Source organism: Eleutherodactylus coqui, chromosome 2 (assembly GCF_035609145.1).
Source record: "Eleutherodactylus coqui strain aEleCoq1 chromosome 2, aEleCoq1.hap1, whole genome shotgun sequence".
In the NCBI taxonomy this organism is placed as follows: Eukaryota; Metazoa; Chordata; class Amphibia; order Anura; family Eleutherodactylidae; genus Eleutherodactylus; species Eleutherodactylus coqui.
In genome coordinates this window covers 223,439,017-223,455,978 of record NC_089838.1, presented here as the reverse complement: position 1 = coordinate 223,455,978, position 16,962 = coordinate 223,439,017, and the positions used below count along the sequence as shown (strand labels likewise).

Sequence of the window (16,962 nt, the reverse complement as noted above, 5' to 3'; positions counted from 1 at the left end):
ATCTGAACTGATGCATTGGAAACTAATGCATCAGCTAGGTAGTGTGTATCGGCCGGCCGATATACACACGTGTGAAAGAGCCCTTAAAGAGATGGCCTCGTCAAAGGCATTGGTGATATATAATATGGCACAGTAGCATTAATAAGTATGCCCTGAAGCATCAGCCTAACATTTACCACATACACCTGAATGCATCTTCTAATTTCAGCGCTGGGAAACTGACAATGCTTTGGCAGGTGGAATAAACCTGATGAAAAACAAACTATGTACCCAAAGGCCCCCTCTTGAAGAATTCCGCAATGGGGCATTGATTCCAGCAAGTAAAGCAGCAGTTGTGGTAACTATACAACTTTTCTTCCAATTGTTTCTCATTTTTTTGATACTCTAACTTTTCATTGTAGATATACTTGGTATTTATCTTTTTTTTTTTTTTCTTTCTTTTGTCCATTGAAGAACTGGAAGATGTCCAAACCAATAAAAACCTTGAAGCCAGAAGCCGTGCGAAATGAAGTAATACTAACAGCTGAGCCAAGGCTTCAGGTGTGTGTGTGTGTTTTGTTTTGTTTTGTTTTTTTTGTAACATCACATTTTGTGGTTACTAATATTATACATGTCAGTCTTCTATATAATAAACAAGACTATCTTAAGGCCCCTTGCACTCGCGCACGCATGGATTCCCTATGGGAAATGCTGCACAGAATCCTCCCGCTGCCGGCGATCCTGCGTACCTGTCAGATAAATCTTCTTCTGTACTGTCGATATGCGAACGGCACACATGCGCAGTACAGACCTCTCCACGCCGTCGCCTAGGGAATGACGTGGATCCGCAACACTTCTGCTCATTGCAGAAGTGCTGCGGCAGGGATGGCTTCCATTGACTTCAATGGAAGCTGTCCTTGCGTTTCCGCTCTGAAGATACAGCATGCTATGATTTTTATTTTGGTATGGATGTTTGAAAGGTGCTGCTAGTTGTATGTAATTGACTACTACTATCTTACTTATTTTTTTCTGGACAAACAATACAAAAAAGACAGACATTCTTTTGGCATGTATTTGGTTAATGAATGTCACATTTGAGTATACTCCAAATGCAAATCAGTAACGTGAACAGATTCTTAAAGGGGTTATTCAGCTCTTTTTAAAAAAAAAAAAAAAACAACAAAAAACGCTGATGGAGTATTCTTAGAATAGGTCCTTAAAACCTGATTGGTGGGGACCTGCAATTTGGGACCCCCTGTCGATCAGCTGTTCACCAGGCCACTGTCATGGTGTACAAACCAGGAAGCAGTGCCATATGTTGTGCAGTGGCCCCGCATGGTATTACAGACACAGCTCCCATTCACTTCTGTTGGAATAACCTTTTCATTTTCAGATTTGGTAATAAGGTTCCCGGGATCCGAGTTTCTCTCGTGTGTCCAAATGAATCAACGCTGATCACTGGAGAAAGAACAAGCCGTCAACTGTGTGAAATTACTGCTGTGCTCGTTCTGAAGAGCCAAGTCCCGTTTAACTTTATTTATAGAGCGAGTCAACAAAGAAAGTATGGTGGCCTGTTAGGGTGAACCACCCTCCTGAACTTATCAAATGATGATGAATAATCATGTTACTTGTTGCCTACACCATCCTAGTTCGGCTGCCGGCACACTTTTTTGTGTGATGCAAATGAAAACACAGAAGTATGAAGCCCAGGCTTTTCAATGGTTTCATCCACTTCTGCGGTGTTTTCACTGATGTGATGTTGCGAGATTTGTAAATCCCAGCATGTATTCTCTTTCTGTGTGTGTATGTATGTATTTATTTATTTTTATCGCCCATGTTTCTCTATGGAGCCTTCGTTTTATCGTACCAACTTGCAACTTTTGTGTGATGCGTTTTAACATTAGAAACTCCTATTTTCTATCATGAGAAAAACATGCGAGAAAATCGCAAGCAGCACTGATGTTTTTGCAAGAAAATGCATAGCTGATGCTCAGACATCTCATGCGGCAAACCTCACAATTTTGCTCGTGGGGTGTGGTCTGTTTTTTTTTTTTTTTCCGCACCAATGTCGTGATTGCTATTGTGATAGAGCCCTATTGGAATGCAGACACCATGACTAAATATAGTCTCTAGGGAATGTCCAAATCTTCCATTATCAAGAATGGCTCAGTCAGGTCTGTGCTGCTAAAAGCCTCATTCACACAAGTGTGGTTTTAGTGCAGAATAGGCGCGTGAAAAGATCGTAACTAATAGAACCAATGATTTTCTATGGAAACGTTCAGATGCAGTAATTTTAGGCGCACAAAACTTGCACCTTCAAAAGCTAGGACATGCGACTGCAATGCACACATCTAAGGTCCGTGGTGTGTGAAAATATAAGACCTGGCCTATCTTTGGTGTGTGATTCATGGGAGTTTCCATAGACTCCTAGGCAGCTGTGTGTTATCCTGCTCCTAGATCATGTGAATGGACAATTTCACCTCTAATCAAGCTCAGGACATGATGGCTGGAAATTGTCAATTTACATGAATATATATAAATTTTTTTATTTTTATTTTTTTTTTTGCCAGAAATAGGCGGTTTTATTTATTTATTTTTTTTCACGTGCCTATTCTGCGCTAAAATCATGTGACCGAGGCCTAAAAAGATTAAAGGCCCGTTTACACAGGATGAGTGTCGGGCAAACGATGCCCGACACTCGTCCCTGTGTTTCCTCACTCCCATGCTCCTGCACGGGAGCTAGCAGAGCTGGCTGGGTCACAGAGCGGTCAGCAGGAGGTCAGGGCACTGCAGGAGATTTCTCTCCTCTCGCTCCCTCTCCATTCACATAACACAGCGGCTGTTCGCTACTGAACGGCGGCTATTTAAACTGAGCGATAAGCTTCATCACTGATCTTTCATGCTGCATAAATGAACAGCGCAGCTCATTGCTTGTCGTGCAGTTTAAACAGCCGCTGTGTTATCTCAATGGAGGGGAGTGAGAGAAATGTCCTGCACTGTATTTGTGCCTGTATGCTTCTCCCATGTCCACGAGTGGAAATCGGCTGCAATTTTTTCACTCGCATGGGAAAACCGCAGCATGTTCTATTTTGCGCTGAAAAATGCACGAGCAGCTTCCATTGCAGGCAATGGAAGCCATCCGTCCCGTGATCTCTCCGCTGTGAGCACAGTGGAAGTATTGTGGGAATAAGTGTCACTGCTGCACTGTGCATGCAAGCCGGCTCGCCGAACGGGACTCTCGTGGCGGATCCAGAGCGGTGAGTATAGGGTCTATGGGGGGGCGCCGTGTCGGATTCCGCTGGCAGAATCTGACACGGCCGTGGATATGAGGCCTTAGTCTAACATGTGGATTTTGGTGCAGCTTTTCATGGCTGTTGAGCTGCATGGTGACTAGTGGATTACTGTTAGTACAAATATGCTTGACTTCCTCTTGAAGGTCCCTGCTAACTCGGATGTAACAATGGGGGATGAAGATGAGCTGTGCAAAGCATTCTCTGATATTCTCAATAATGTGGAAAATATTGATGCTGAAGATGTTGACAATCCCCAGTTGTGCAGTGACTATGTCAACGACGTCTATGCCTACCTGAGAGAGTTAGAGGTTTGTAACGGGAATTCTTTATTCTGACTAAAATGTACCTATTATGACAGAAAACAAATGTATATTTGCTTTGGTGTGTATCCTGCATGTTTTACCTATGTTTCTCCTCCCTCCTACCCTCTGCTGGCATTTCTGCATGTTCATTTTCTCTCTGCATGCCTGCTGAGTGGGTGACCCCTCTTGTCATGTATGTGCTGTACTTGGACCAAGTCGGAGACAAGTTGTAGCTGCATCTATTTCATCTGTCCTCTGTTTTACACTAGATGAATTTTGTGGTATCTGAGGTTTGTGAACGTATGGGCTGGACAGACTTGCCCTGAAAATAGCGGATTTCCAGTGGAATTCACACTTAGAGTTCTTGTTAGAGTTGTTTGTGTGTGTTTGTTTTTTTCAAACACCGCATTTGAATCCACTAAAACAGAAAAGGTGCAGAGATGAAGAGACCACTTACCCTAAGATAGATATGATATATTGGGGGGGGGGGGGGAGGGGGGGCTCTTTTTAGTGGTAACTATGCAGAAAAAATCCCCCAAAATACAGACTGTCTAGTAAATATGGATGGTTGGCAAGTTACAGTACACTTCTTTAATGTGCACACGTTATGAGACTTTCCTCACACATCTTAATTGTTAAATTAAGCTCAAGCAGTTTATTCGTCCAAAGTATCTGCAAGGAATGGAGGTGAATGAACGTATGCGAGCCATCCTCATAGACTGGTTAATGCAAGTTCACAGCAAATTCCAACTACTCCAAGAAACTCTCTATATGGCTGTTGCAATTTTGGATCGCTTCCTACAAGTAAGCCCTTTTTTGTATACTCCTACATGTATGACCGTAACATGTACAGGTGGGGAAAAAAGTATTTAGTCAGATACCAATTGTACAAGTTCTCCCACTTAAAAAGATGAGGCCTGTAATTGACATCATAGGTAGACCTCAACTATGAGAAAACACATCCAGAAAATCATTGTCTAATTTTTACTGAATTTATTTGCAAATTATGGTGGAAAATAAGTATTTGGTCACCTACAAACAAGCAAGATTTGTGGGTCTCAGAAACCTGTAACAACTTCTTCAAGAGGCGCCTCTGTCCTCCACTCATTACCTGTGGTAATGGCACCTGTTTGAACTTGCTATCAGTATAAAAGACACCTGTCCACAACCTCAAGCAGTCACACTCCAAACTCCACTATGGTGAAGACCAAAGAGCTGTCGAAGAACATCAGAAACAAAATTGTAGCCCTGCACCAGACTGGGAAGACTGAATCTGCAATAGGCAAGCAGCTTGGTGTGACGAAATCAACGGTGGGAGCAATAATTAGAAAAAGGAAGAGATACAAGACCATTGATAATCTCCCTCGATCAGGGGCTCCACGCAAGATCGCACCCCGTGTGGTCAAAATGATCACAAGAACGATGAGCAAACATCCCAGAACCACACAGAGGAACCTAGTGAATGACCTGCAGAGAGCTGGGACCAATGTAACAAAGGCTACCATCAGTAACACACTACGCCGCCAGGGACTCAGATCCTGCAGTGTCCCCCTGCTTTGGCCAGTACATGTCCGGGGCTGACTGAAGTTTGCTAGAGAGCATTTGGATGATCCAGAAGAGTATTGGGAGAATGTCATATGGTCAGATGAAACCAAAGTAGAACTGTTTGGCAGAAACAAAACGTGTCGTGTTTGGAGGAGAAAGAATGCTGAGTTGCATCCAAAGAACACCATACCTACTGTGAAGCATGGGGGTGGCAACATCATGCTTTGGGGCTGTTTCTCTGCAAAAGGACCAGGACGACTGATCTGTATACATGAAAGAATGAATGGGGCCATGTATCGTGAGATTTTGAGTGCAAATCTCCTTCCATCAGCAAGAGCACTGAAGATGAAACATGCCTGGGTCTTTCAGCAGGACAATGATCCCAAGCACACCGCCAGAGCAATGGCAGAGTGGCTTCGTAAGAAGCATTTCAAGGTCCTGGAGTGGCCTAACCAGTCTCCAGATCTTAACCCTATAGAAAACCTTTGGAGGGAGTTGAAAGTCCGTGTTGCCCAGCAACAGCCCCAAAACATCATTGCTCTTGAGGACATCTGCATGGAGGAATAGGCCAACATACCAACAACAGTGTGTGCCAACCTTGTAAGGACTTACCGAAAACGTTTGACCTCTGTCATTGCCAATAAAGGATATATAACAAAGTATTGATGAACTTTTGTTATTGACCAAATACTTATTTTCCACCATAATTTGCAAATAAATTCGTTAATCAGTCAATGTGATTTTTCTGGATGTGTTTTCTCATGTTGTCTCTCATAGTTGAGGTCTACCTATGATGTCAATTACAGGCCTCTCTCATCTTTTTAAGTGGGAGAACTTGTACAATTGGTATCTGACTAAATACTTTTCCCCCCACTGTATACAAAGTATTTGTAATAAGGGTGTGAGAAATTGCATTCCTCTAGAGACGAGTATATATCAGTATAGTGGAAAGAAATACAATATACTTCTTCTACTGTTTGCAATTGTCTCAAGGTTTATCCAGTCCAACGGAATAAGCTCCAACTGGTCGGAGTTTCATCACTCTTCGTGGCATCCAAGTATGAAGAAATGTATTATCCAGAGATTGTAGACTTTGTCTATATAACAGACAATACGTATTCCAAAGCAGACATTCGAGAAATGGAGAGAACAATACTACGTAAACTAAATTTTGACCTCGGAAGACCATTACCACTTCACTTCCTTCGCAGAGCCTCAAGGTGTTGCCATGTATGTATGTTGTGTGAATTTTATGTTTAAGGACTCTTAATGCTGTGCTTATGCGAAAAACATTTTTTTTAAAAAACTAAGAAATTGGCCAAACAACGGGTAGCAAATGGCTTGCTTGTCATGGGGGGAAAAAAATGACTAAGGAATGCAAGTTCCAACTTTTAAAACTCATATTTGTGTTAAGAATAAGCTTGTCTCACCCCTGTCCTGGTCCTGCATTATAACTTATCAGGTGGCTGCCTCATCTAGGCTGAGATTCAATAGAGCGATGAATGGATATAATGGAAACTTTCTGAAACATGATATAGAGGGATTCTATTTTGGCCACAAAATGCACCATCTTCTAGGTATCATCTGATTGGAACCTCATATAGAAGAGTATGTTCTATAATACATAAATATTCTTTTTTAATTATGCATAATCTGTAAAGGAATACAAACACTTAAAAGGGTTCTGTCACTAAAAAAGAAAAATGCTATACTTATCTATTCCTCCCCCATCAGTCTACTTACCAGATCTTTACCTCCCTTATCTTCTCCTGTCTCCTGCAGTCCAGGTGGTCACTTCACCTCTAGCTGCCTGATTCTTCTCCTTCCTGTGAGGTTATGTACATTTGGTTGGCAGTCTTCTGCCTGCCAACCAACGAATGTTACGTCGCAGCTCACAGGCCAGCAGGAGGACTGCCTATCTTCAGAGATTGCTCATGCGAGCTGTCTCTGAAATAGATTACAATTCCTTCCTAGGCAGTGAAGCTACAGCACAGGGATGTGATCTTCACTGACCCAGCCGGAAGGTATTTGAGATATGTAGCCCTCATAACAAGCTGGTCTCAGTCTGCAGTGAGCTGACCTGGGGCACTGGAGAAGCTCAACCAGGAGAAGATGTGATAAGGAGACTGACAGGGAAGTGTGTGCGTGCGTGCGTCCGTCCGTCCGTCCCCTTTAAACTTGACAACCTGTGTATAGCCCTACTGGCTGACATTGCGTACATATAACTGAAGAATGAACTAAAAAGATGCTCGCAAACAAAATATTTTACTGTGCAGCAGGCCTAAAAAAAAAAATCACCTAAGCTTGAGAATTCTGTTCTAGACTCTCATGATAATGGTATGTCCTGTTTTTGTATTCACCTTCTACTTGTGTATAAACGTTTTCCTAGGCAGAGGCTGAACACCACCTTCTTGCTAAATACTTAATGGAACTCTCTTTGATGGACTATGACATGGTACACTATCTACCTTCCATTATAGCTGCTGCATCATTATGCTTGACACAGAAAGTTCTTAACTGGAGTTCTTGGGTAAGTAGCATTAATCTTCTAAGATGTCTGTACACTCAAAGTCCAAATGGAAAATTTAAACCAAAATGATCATTCACTGAGTGAAATTCAACTACCGTAGCTTTTTAGCTGATCGATGACAGACTTTCATTGTCTTGAAAGAGGTGAAAGATGTTTAAACTTTTTTTTTTTTTTTTTTTTTTTGTCCAATTTGCAGACTGGCAGCTATCTTTGTAAATCAATCTCTGAAACATTCTCAAAAAGATCATTCCTCCTTCGCCCATTGTCACGGAAAATGTATGCCCAACATGAAATGAAATGTGTATAATTGCATTTGATGTAATGATTGTTCAATAGATGATCATACAATCAGTTGTTCAACCATCAACCTACTTCTATCAATGTGTATGACCGCCTTTTACCCACTTCCCAACTGTATTCTGTAAAATAAGTCATGCAGTCGCGAACAGTATATGGAGCTCCTACTTCATACCTGACATCTATCTGCTGTTTCTGACAGCCTCAGACAACTGGTGTGATCGGAGTTAGCCAGATCATTTATTTCAAAATGTATTTTATTAATGTTTTTCGCAATACAATCATTATGGAAAGCTTTTCAAGGTTTAACATTGTCGTTGCTGATTTCTTGTTTAGACCGGGGGAAAGCTTCAACTTGTCCCAGTTGGCTATGATTGTCCTATCGTTGGTATTTGGTAACCTGTGCTTTAAAACATTTTACCCACAAAACTTGCCCACCCACCCCAATCAACTGCTATCTATATTTGCTTTATATAAAGCTTAAATGTAACTTTAACTTGTGTAACATTGTAAGGTTTAGGAAAGGAAAGATAAGGGAAAAGAAGGGGGCTAGAAAAAGAAACTGGGTATAGAGAGCAAATAAGAGAGAGAGGAAAAACTAAGAGAAAGGGGGGTGGGGGAGGGGGCCCAAGTCCGTCTTTTGTCACTTAAAGCTTGGTGTTAATTAGGTAAGACTACACTCACCAGCCATTGTCCAAACCCTAGGGAATTGCGGAATGTTAGCCAGGGTTCCCACATAGCGTGATATACGGAGTATTTCTCATTGTCCCTTGCTCTCAGCTCTTCCATACGGCCTATTTCATCCAAAGCGGTCACCCAGATCACCCTTGTGGGTGGGTCTTGAGATCTCCACAGTCTCGGTATCACTGTTCTCATTGCTAGGAGGTAAAACCGTAGGGCGCTCCTTTTCTTAGTTCTTATAGACCCCGGAAGGATCGACAAGAGGGCCATTTCAAGTGTCAACCCCAGAGAATCCCTGTTCAGAGCGTTATGTAGAGATTCAATTTCCTTCCAGAGTGTCATGACCTGCGGGCAGGACTACCATATATGCGAAAGTGTGCCCACCTCTCTTTGGCCTCTCCAACACAGGTCAGACACCCCCGGATAGTATTTAGCCAGGCGTACAGGAGTGCGGTACCATCTCGTTAATAGCTTATAGTTGAGCTCCTGGTGGCAACTCGAGATTGTCATCTCATGTGTCAGGCATATAACTTTGGCCTAATCCTCCCCCTGAGGGAAGTCTGGGCCTCCTCTTAATGGCGTCCAGGGTCCTGGGATCCTCACCAGGCCATGTCTCAGCGCAAAGCCATCCCATGTTTTCAGTAGGGAGCTTATAAAAGAAGATACTGTAATGCCCTTTCTTCCTAGTCCGCCCCATAGCCAGATGAGTCCCTTTATCCGTCCCGCCGTAGCCTCCTGTTCTAGTTTGACCCATCATTTAGTTGTCCCCTCGTGTACCAAATCTAGAACAGTCTTGCAGATGGCAGCTCTATAATAAAGGAGCAGGTCCGGCAGTCCTGTCCCGCCTTTCTCCTTTGGTTGAGTTAATAGTCTATAACTTAGTTGCGGTTTTGTTCCCCACCCCCCACGAAGCTCGGCACAGCTTTTTGCAGTTTTACAAAGAAATTCCTCGGGATCTGTATGGGTAATGTTTGAAATAGATATAGACGTTTAGGGAGGGAGTTCATTTTAATGGTGTTAATGCTGCCGAACCACGAGAGAGTCATTGGTCTCCATCTCTCGAAGTCTTTTGTCATGGTAGAGTATATGGGCTCATAGTTCAGGTCATATATCTTCTAGGGTCAGAGGGGAGGATCACTCCTAGATATTGGATGTTATCCTCTCACCATCTCAGGGGGAACACATGTTTAAGCCGCTTAGTCTCCGGCGTCGGAAGTGTGATATTCAAGACATCTAATTTGTTAAGGTTGATCTTGAAGTTGCTGACCTGGCTATATCTGTTAAACTCATGGAGGATAGCAGGTAGCGCCCGGTCGGGGTTGGTAATATATACTAATAGATCGTCAGCAAACAAGGCAGCCTTGTGCTCTTGTTTGGCTGTTTTGTAGCCTTGTATTTCATTGTTTTCCCTCAGGTCATTGGCCAGCGACTGCATAACCAGGGTGTATAATGGGGATAGTGGGCATCCCTGACAAGTTCCGTTCCTTATGTTAATTGGCTTAGAAAGCTTCCTGTTAACGCGTATCTGCGCTGTAGGATTATTGTACAGGGCCATTACCCAGCTAATCATCCTGTTACCCAGCCCAATCTTCCTTAGCGTAGCTTCTAGGAACCTCCAGTTTTCGCGGTCGAAGGCTTTTTCGGCGTCTACCGAGAGTAAACATAGTGGGCTATTTTCTTCTCTCGCTATCAATGACGGGGTCCGTATCGTATTGTCCCTGGCTTCTCGTTCTGACACAAATCCCACCTGGTCTCTGTGGACTAACCCTGGGACAATAGGACGTAGACGTGTGGCTATCGTTTTAGCAAATATTTTGGTGTCGATGTTCAGTAACGATATTGGGTGATAATTTCCGCAGGACAAGGGATCTCTACCTGGCTTTGGGTTGACTGTAATGATCGCTTGCAAGGCTTTTGGACACTGCGTTAAAGGCTCTGCCTAGGAGAGGGGCTACCAGTTCCCCACATACCTTGTAGAACCTAGGGGTGAAGCCGTCTGGCCCCGGGCTTTTCCCTATTTTCAGGTTTTTGATTTCTCCTAATATTTCTTGGTCTAACATGTCTCCCTCCAACAACTCCAGGCTTTCCGCTGGAATCATTGGTGGTGCATGTTTTTGCAGGTATTGGTCGATCGCAGATGTTTCGGCTGTCCCGTCTATGTTGTATAGCTCACCATAGTATTCTCTAAAAGATTCCAGCCAGATCATTTGGTTGCGTTTGTCTGCCATCCGCATTTCATGACTGTTTTTGTCTTGGCCGTTTTTGCAGTTAAAGGGGTTGTCTCGCGAAACCAAGTGGGGGTATACACTTCCGTATGGCCATATTAATGCACTTTGTAATATACATCGTGCATTAAATATGAGCCATACAGAAGTTATTCCACTTACCTGTTCCGTTGCTAGCGTCCTCGTCTCCATGGTTCCGTCTAAATTCGCTGGCAGCTTGCTTTTTTAGACGCGCTTGCGCAGTCCGGTCTTCTCCTTTCAGCACAAGCCGCTTCAGTGTGCTCCCCGCTACAGCTCTTCTGCGCATGCGCAGACGAGCTGTCACTGCTCGGGAGCGCGCTGGAGCGGCCATTCTGTACCTTCCTCTGTCCAGCTGTCCCGAGAAGCCGCCCAGGTAAGTGATGGGTCGGGGGGTGATCTTCACTAACAGGTGAAGGTCCCGGGCCACAGCGGTAGGCCCCGGAGCCTAGCGCTGGGCTCCGGGGCCTAGCGCTGGGCTCCGGGGCCTTCGTCTGTTGTCAGGGTCTAGCGCTGGGGAGCCGGGAGCGTAGCGCTGGGGAGCCGGGAGCGTAGCGCCGGTTACCTGCTGCCTGGCGGTGGGTGACTGGTCGGCGGCTGCGGTGGGTCCGGTCGGCGGCTACGGGGCGTCTGGTTGCCATGGAGACACAGCTGGCAGCGTCTCGGGAGCGCGCACGTCGGGCTGCAGCAAGCGAAGGGAAAAGAGCCGGCGGCCATCTTGGGGAAACTTTTATAAGTTGCTGGAACGGTAAGTACAAACCAGCTAGAAAAGTCATTTACAGGGGGGCTTAGTAATGTATGCTTAATTAGGGGGATTGGGCAAAAAAAAAAATTCACTGCTTCCTCGAGACATCTCCTTTAACTATTTAGATGTGAGTCATAGCTAACTGCGTGTCTCAGCAGCTACCCAAAGTGAGAATGGGGGTGCCCCATCGCACTCATACCACCACCCCGACCACCCCAAAGTGATTGCAGGGTGCCAATGAGTTTGCATGACAGCCCAGGATCTACTGAAACTTTCCAAAGCTGCCATGCATGAACTCCTACTGTATTAATGCCTTTCTCTATCAGGGCTTTGAAAAAATACTATATACTGCAATACAGGGTGTAGTTAAAAAGGCTAATCCAACGCTATACTTCAATACTGGTGTCAAATATTGAAATAATAGTGTACTTGAATAGGAAGACATGAATGCACTACATGATGGTAAAGTGCATGGGCCCCTGTGGGTTTCAGAACACGGATTTCAATTTTGTATTGTGGCCCTTGAAATAGATTAAAACTAAATTACAACGTTGAAGAGTAGCATGTGAGAAGTAAAAATCCTCGAACTGCATCTCTTTAAGTGCCATGGGACAACTGCTGTGACTGAAGTAAGGAAACATAAGTTCTGGTAGTATGGCCTATGAGAAAGTGTACTCGGAGGCCCAATGCAGATTGCTACCTGAATCTCCTGCAGACAACTGATGACTTCCTGGGTGATCTACCTCTGTTGTAGCAGGAGGCCACTTTGAGTACGCTTTTGCATAGGCCATACTATTAGTACTTATTTATCTTTAGTCAAAGCAGAGGTCCCAATGCACTTGGAGAGGTGTTGTACGTGGATTTTTTTTGCTTCTCAACTCTGCAGTTGGGTTGTACTCAGTCATTTTACAGGGGCCACATTACAAAATTGAAATCCATTTTCTAGGGCCCACAGGAGTGTGCTGCCATACCATCTTGTAGTGCATCCAAGCTATTTACGTACGCTACTGTTCCAATATAGGACACCAGTATTGAGAGATAGTGCTGAATCAGTTTTTGACTACACACTGCGTAAGTGAGTGGACTAAAAGAGGGAGGGGGGGATGGTACCACTGTGTCAAAGGGGAATTGAAAAAATTATAGCTCTTGGAAGGTGGGGATGGGGAAAAAGTGAAAAATCTTTGGTCTTGATAGGGAATCCACCTACATACACACCCATATTTCTCTAGCTTTCAAGTAATTGGGCTACAAAGTTCACTTCAAGATCATGTGAAACTAATAGAATTGATTGCTTTGCCAATTTCACAAGACTTATGAGGATGATGTCCTAGATATCACATAGCTGTATTTCACTGGATTTGCAATTGGTTAAAAGCTAGATATGAGAATATTTCTAATGGCCACAAGGGTCTGTCCTGGGCCCTATTCTATTTAATATGTTTATAAATGGGGAAGATTTAGTCAGTAAGGTCTGTCTGTTTTCTGATGAAACAAGTGTGTATTATTTTAAGGTTGATATTCCTTGTAGTATAAGGGTGAGAAGGACCTTCTGGATTGTTCTCTAAATCTCACCTACAAGAAGATGTTAAAATAGAATGAGCCCAAAAACGAGCTACAAACATGGTGGAGGATTTTTAAAGTGACCCTTAGGACCGTAGGGGATGGGGGGCATATTATCTATAGTTGTTCTTTACGTCACTCCTTCAATCCACTGGTTCTGGGTCCCATTTTTCAGCCGTTCAAGATGGCCAACACAATCTTCAGACTACCTAATCCCCATAGTGTATTGGTAATATGAGATTACCAATGCACTATACCTGCTCTCTGATTGGCCAGAGTCACTCACATGATCAGAGAACATTATACATTAGGTAGTTAGAAAACTGCAGCCATCTTGTATAGCCAAAAATAAGACCTAAAACTGCAGATAATATACCTTCTTCTGTCCCGGGACAGAATTTTATCCTGAAACTGGATGGTTGCTTTTACAAAATTATAAAAAAAAAAAAAGACTTTCTTTAAAGGGAAAAAAAATTTCAGAAGTGAAGTTAGGAAATGTATTTTACTGAAAGAGTTGTAGATGCTCGGAACAAACTACAGTAAATGGGTTGTAACATGTCTGGGATATACAGATTTATCTTGGTATAAAAGGGCAGAGTAGACGAACCTTAGGGTTGTGTTTTCTGCTGTTACTCTTTTATTTTCCTACAAGAACCATGTGACCACTTTGGATCATGTCTCGTCTCTCCTCTCCTGCACAGGATGCCACAGTCCAGCATTACACAGGCTACACTGAAGAAACTCTCCTGCCCGTCATGCAGCATATAGCAAAGAATGTAGTGAAGGTCAACAACCACCTGACAAAACTACTTGTAAGTAACCAGTTTTTGCTATAAACTGATTTTACTCCAACCTCCTCTGAAAGCTGAGTTTATAACGGAGTGCCTTGCTAGCCTATTAGACGAAATTTTTGTTGGAACAGCAAGGGTATGTGTACACCGGGCAGATTTGCTGCTATGTCTGCAGAAGACACTTCACAGTAGATCCACAGTGCAAAATCCCTGTCATTCAGCGCACAAATCCGTTGCACCTAACTGACATGCTGCTTATTTAAATTCTGCACTGCATGTCATTTTCCGCACAGCTTTTCGGCAGATTTTCTCAGCACAAGAACAGGCTTTTGTAAATCTCAATCATACTGATGATACTGTAAATGCTGGAAAATCCATTGCAAATCTGCTAAATTACATTAGTTTTTTTTCCTCCCCCACTCTTGTAAAATAAACTTTATTTTGGCATCACGGTGTTCAGAGACCCTTAACTTTTTTTTTTAATTTTTTTTATTTTTTTTTTAATTCTAGTTTTTTTGCATTAAAAACCTTAGGTTTTAGGGTATCATTTTGGCATATATAGTTCATTTAAAACCTTTATGTCCGTGTAGGAGACTTGAACCTGTCATGCTACGATTACTCAGATAACACTACAGTACTGCTGTACAATAGAGTATGGCCTTCTGTCCATGGCACGCGCAGGGAATCCCATGCGGGATCCGTCTGTGCCCGTGACTAGTGAGCCCTGCTTACCTGATTTCCCCGGCAGTGGCGTCAATGCGGATCCCTCCACTTTCGGGTTTGCTGTACTGCGCATGGTCCTTACGGCTCGCCAACAGACATGCGTAGTACAGTTGTTGAGTGTGGATATATATATTTTTTTAATTTATTTTTTTTTTTTTAATCTCCCGCTTTCCTGCGGATCCGCGGCACATCCACAGTGTCAGCTGCGGGTGTGCTGTGGATCGGACAGCTTCCATTGACCTCAATGGAAGTTGTCCCTGCGGGATCCGCAGAAGAATGGAGCATGCTGCGCCTTGTTTTCTGGACCAAAAGGTCCGCAAATCAAATCCACATTCTTTTAATCAATTTGCGGACGCCCATGCTTCTCTATGGGCGGCTTGATTTGCGGATCTCCTGTGTGGATTCTGCAAATCAAATTTGCCTGTGGACATTAGGCCTAAGGCTGTTCATATCCAGTTTGTTGTAAATGAAACCACAATAGAACCCACTGTGTTGCTTTATAATGGGGTCCATTGTGTTTTTGACAGAAAAACAGCACTGTATGCCGCTAAAGCAGATGTGAAGAGTGTAAATTGAGATTTCCTGTTTTCTGCAGCTCACTGCGGTAAAGAAAGTTACTTCTACATACTTCGCTTATTGAAACAAAAAATTGAATACTTTATGCATTACAGTTTGGTAGCCATTGTGAAATATCTGACTTGCCAGACAATTGTTCCAAATCCTTCCATTAAATGTTTTTGCTTTTTTTTTGTTTTTGTTTTTTTTCTTCTCTCTTTCAGTATGTTAAGAACAAATTTGCAAGCAGAAAATTCTATCGGATCAGCACCATCCCTCAGCTGAACGCTTCCCACATATTACAGCTTGCTGCTCCTCTACTCTCCAAGTAGTAGCTGGATGGCTGCAATGCGTGCTGTTTTTTGAATTTTTAAAAACTTTTTCAAAATGTCATTGTGGTATACAGCCTTTTATGTCAGGATTCACTTTTATATTGCTCACTAAAATGTTCCTTATTAGAATAAAATGATTTGAAATGCAAAACCTTGGGTCGGGGGAGTGTGCTCATTTTTGTAGAAAGATCAATCTAGGCCTATTCCTGTGATTGGCATGCAATTGTGCACAATGGGAGCAATTTATGAAAGAATTTGTGCCAATTTACTGCTGCAAAAGAAAACAAATTTTGGTGTTTTATGGCTTATTCACGTGGATGTATATCGGCTGGGTTTTCATGCCCAGCTGATATATGCTGCCCCTCTCTGCAAGGGGAGGAGGCGGGAGCTAGTGTGCTGAGCTCCCGCCCCTTGCCACTGTTTGCAATGGGAAGGACAGGGTGGAACTAAACTCCACCCCTCCTATTGCAAACAGTGGAGAGGGGGTGGGAGCTCAGCACACTAGCTCCCGCCCCCTCCCCTTGCAGAGAGGGGCAGCGTATATCGGCCGGGTGTGAAAACCTGGCCGATATACGTCCATGTAAATAAGCCCTCATGTATGTTCTGGTTTTGTGGTTTTTTTTTTTTTTTGTTTCCCCCCCCTTCTCTTGCAAAATGTTGCAACGTTTATTTACCCTGTGTTGCCACTGTTTAAAAATTTGAGAGTGGTTTGATCTCTGATTGGTGTTAATTATGGGGCAGATAGTTGCCATACACTTCACTTTCAGGTACAGACAGGCAAAATATGCAGCAGCTTTATTAAAAGGTGTGTGCGTGTGTGCGCTCTTCCTAATTGGGCACCTTTCTTCACAGCACATTATACTAAGGCCGGTTTTACACTGGCGAGAAAATCATGTGAGATTTGCGTGTTGTGAGATGCACAAATATAAACCCTATTCTTTTGAATGAGGTCCTACACATGTGATGTTTTCCTACATGGCACCGCAATGCTATGCAGGAAACAAATTGAGACCAGTTCTATCTTTCTTCGTTCTCTCACATTACAGCGCCCATTGTTTTCAATGGGACTGGTGGCAGCATCGCACCACGCGCTAGGTGCATGTGATGCGAGGTCTCCCATTGAAAACGATGGCAGAAACTCCACATACCTCTGCCACGGTGAAGGTTCCTTCCCTTCACCCTGGAGTGATGCGAGGTTGCTTAGACATAAACTTATTGCATCCTCTAGGGATTCACGGCTTGTATCGGGGTCGCCGTTTGAAGTTAGCCTAAGGCAGGCATATAAATTGTGTGCTTAAATAAATCTGGGCCATTGTCTGCAAACATCATTCCCCCACAGTTACGTCTTTCCTTTTCTTTTTTTTTTTCCTTTTTGTGGTATGTCGT

At 43.4% G+C, this 16,962-nt stretch overlaps 1 protein-coding gene across 1 annotated transcript; it reads left to right on the top strand.

The window, feature by feature from the left end:
* The first annotated feature begins 261 nt into the window (after positions 1-261).
* On the top strand, positions 262-15,679 carry LOC136610751 (G2/mitotic-specific cyclin-B2-like). The gene is made up of 8 exons (XM_066589962.1): positions 262-337; positions 454-540; positions 3,416-3,580; positions 4,220-4,378; positions 6,113-6,349; positions 7,509-7,649; positions 13,877-13,987; positions 15,469-15,679. Exons 2-8 carry the CDS (start codon positions 463-465, stop codon positions 15,574-15,576), a joined length of 999 nt encoding a protein of 332 aa, XP_066446059.1. The 5' UTR covers positions 262-337; positions 454-462; the 3' UTR covers positions 15,577-15,679.
* Positions 15,680-16,962: the final 1,283 nt, after the last annotated feature.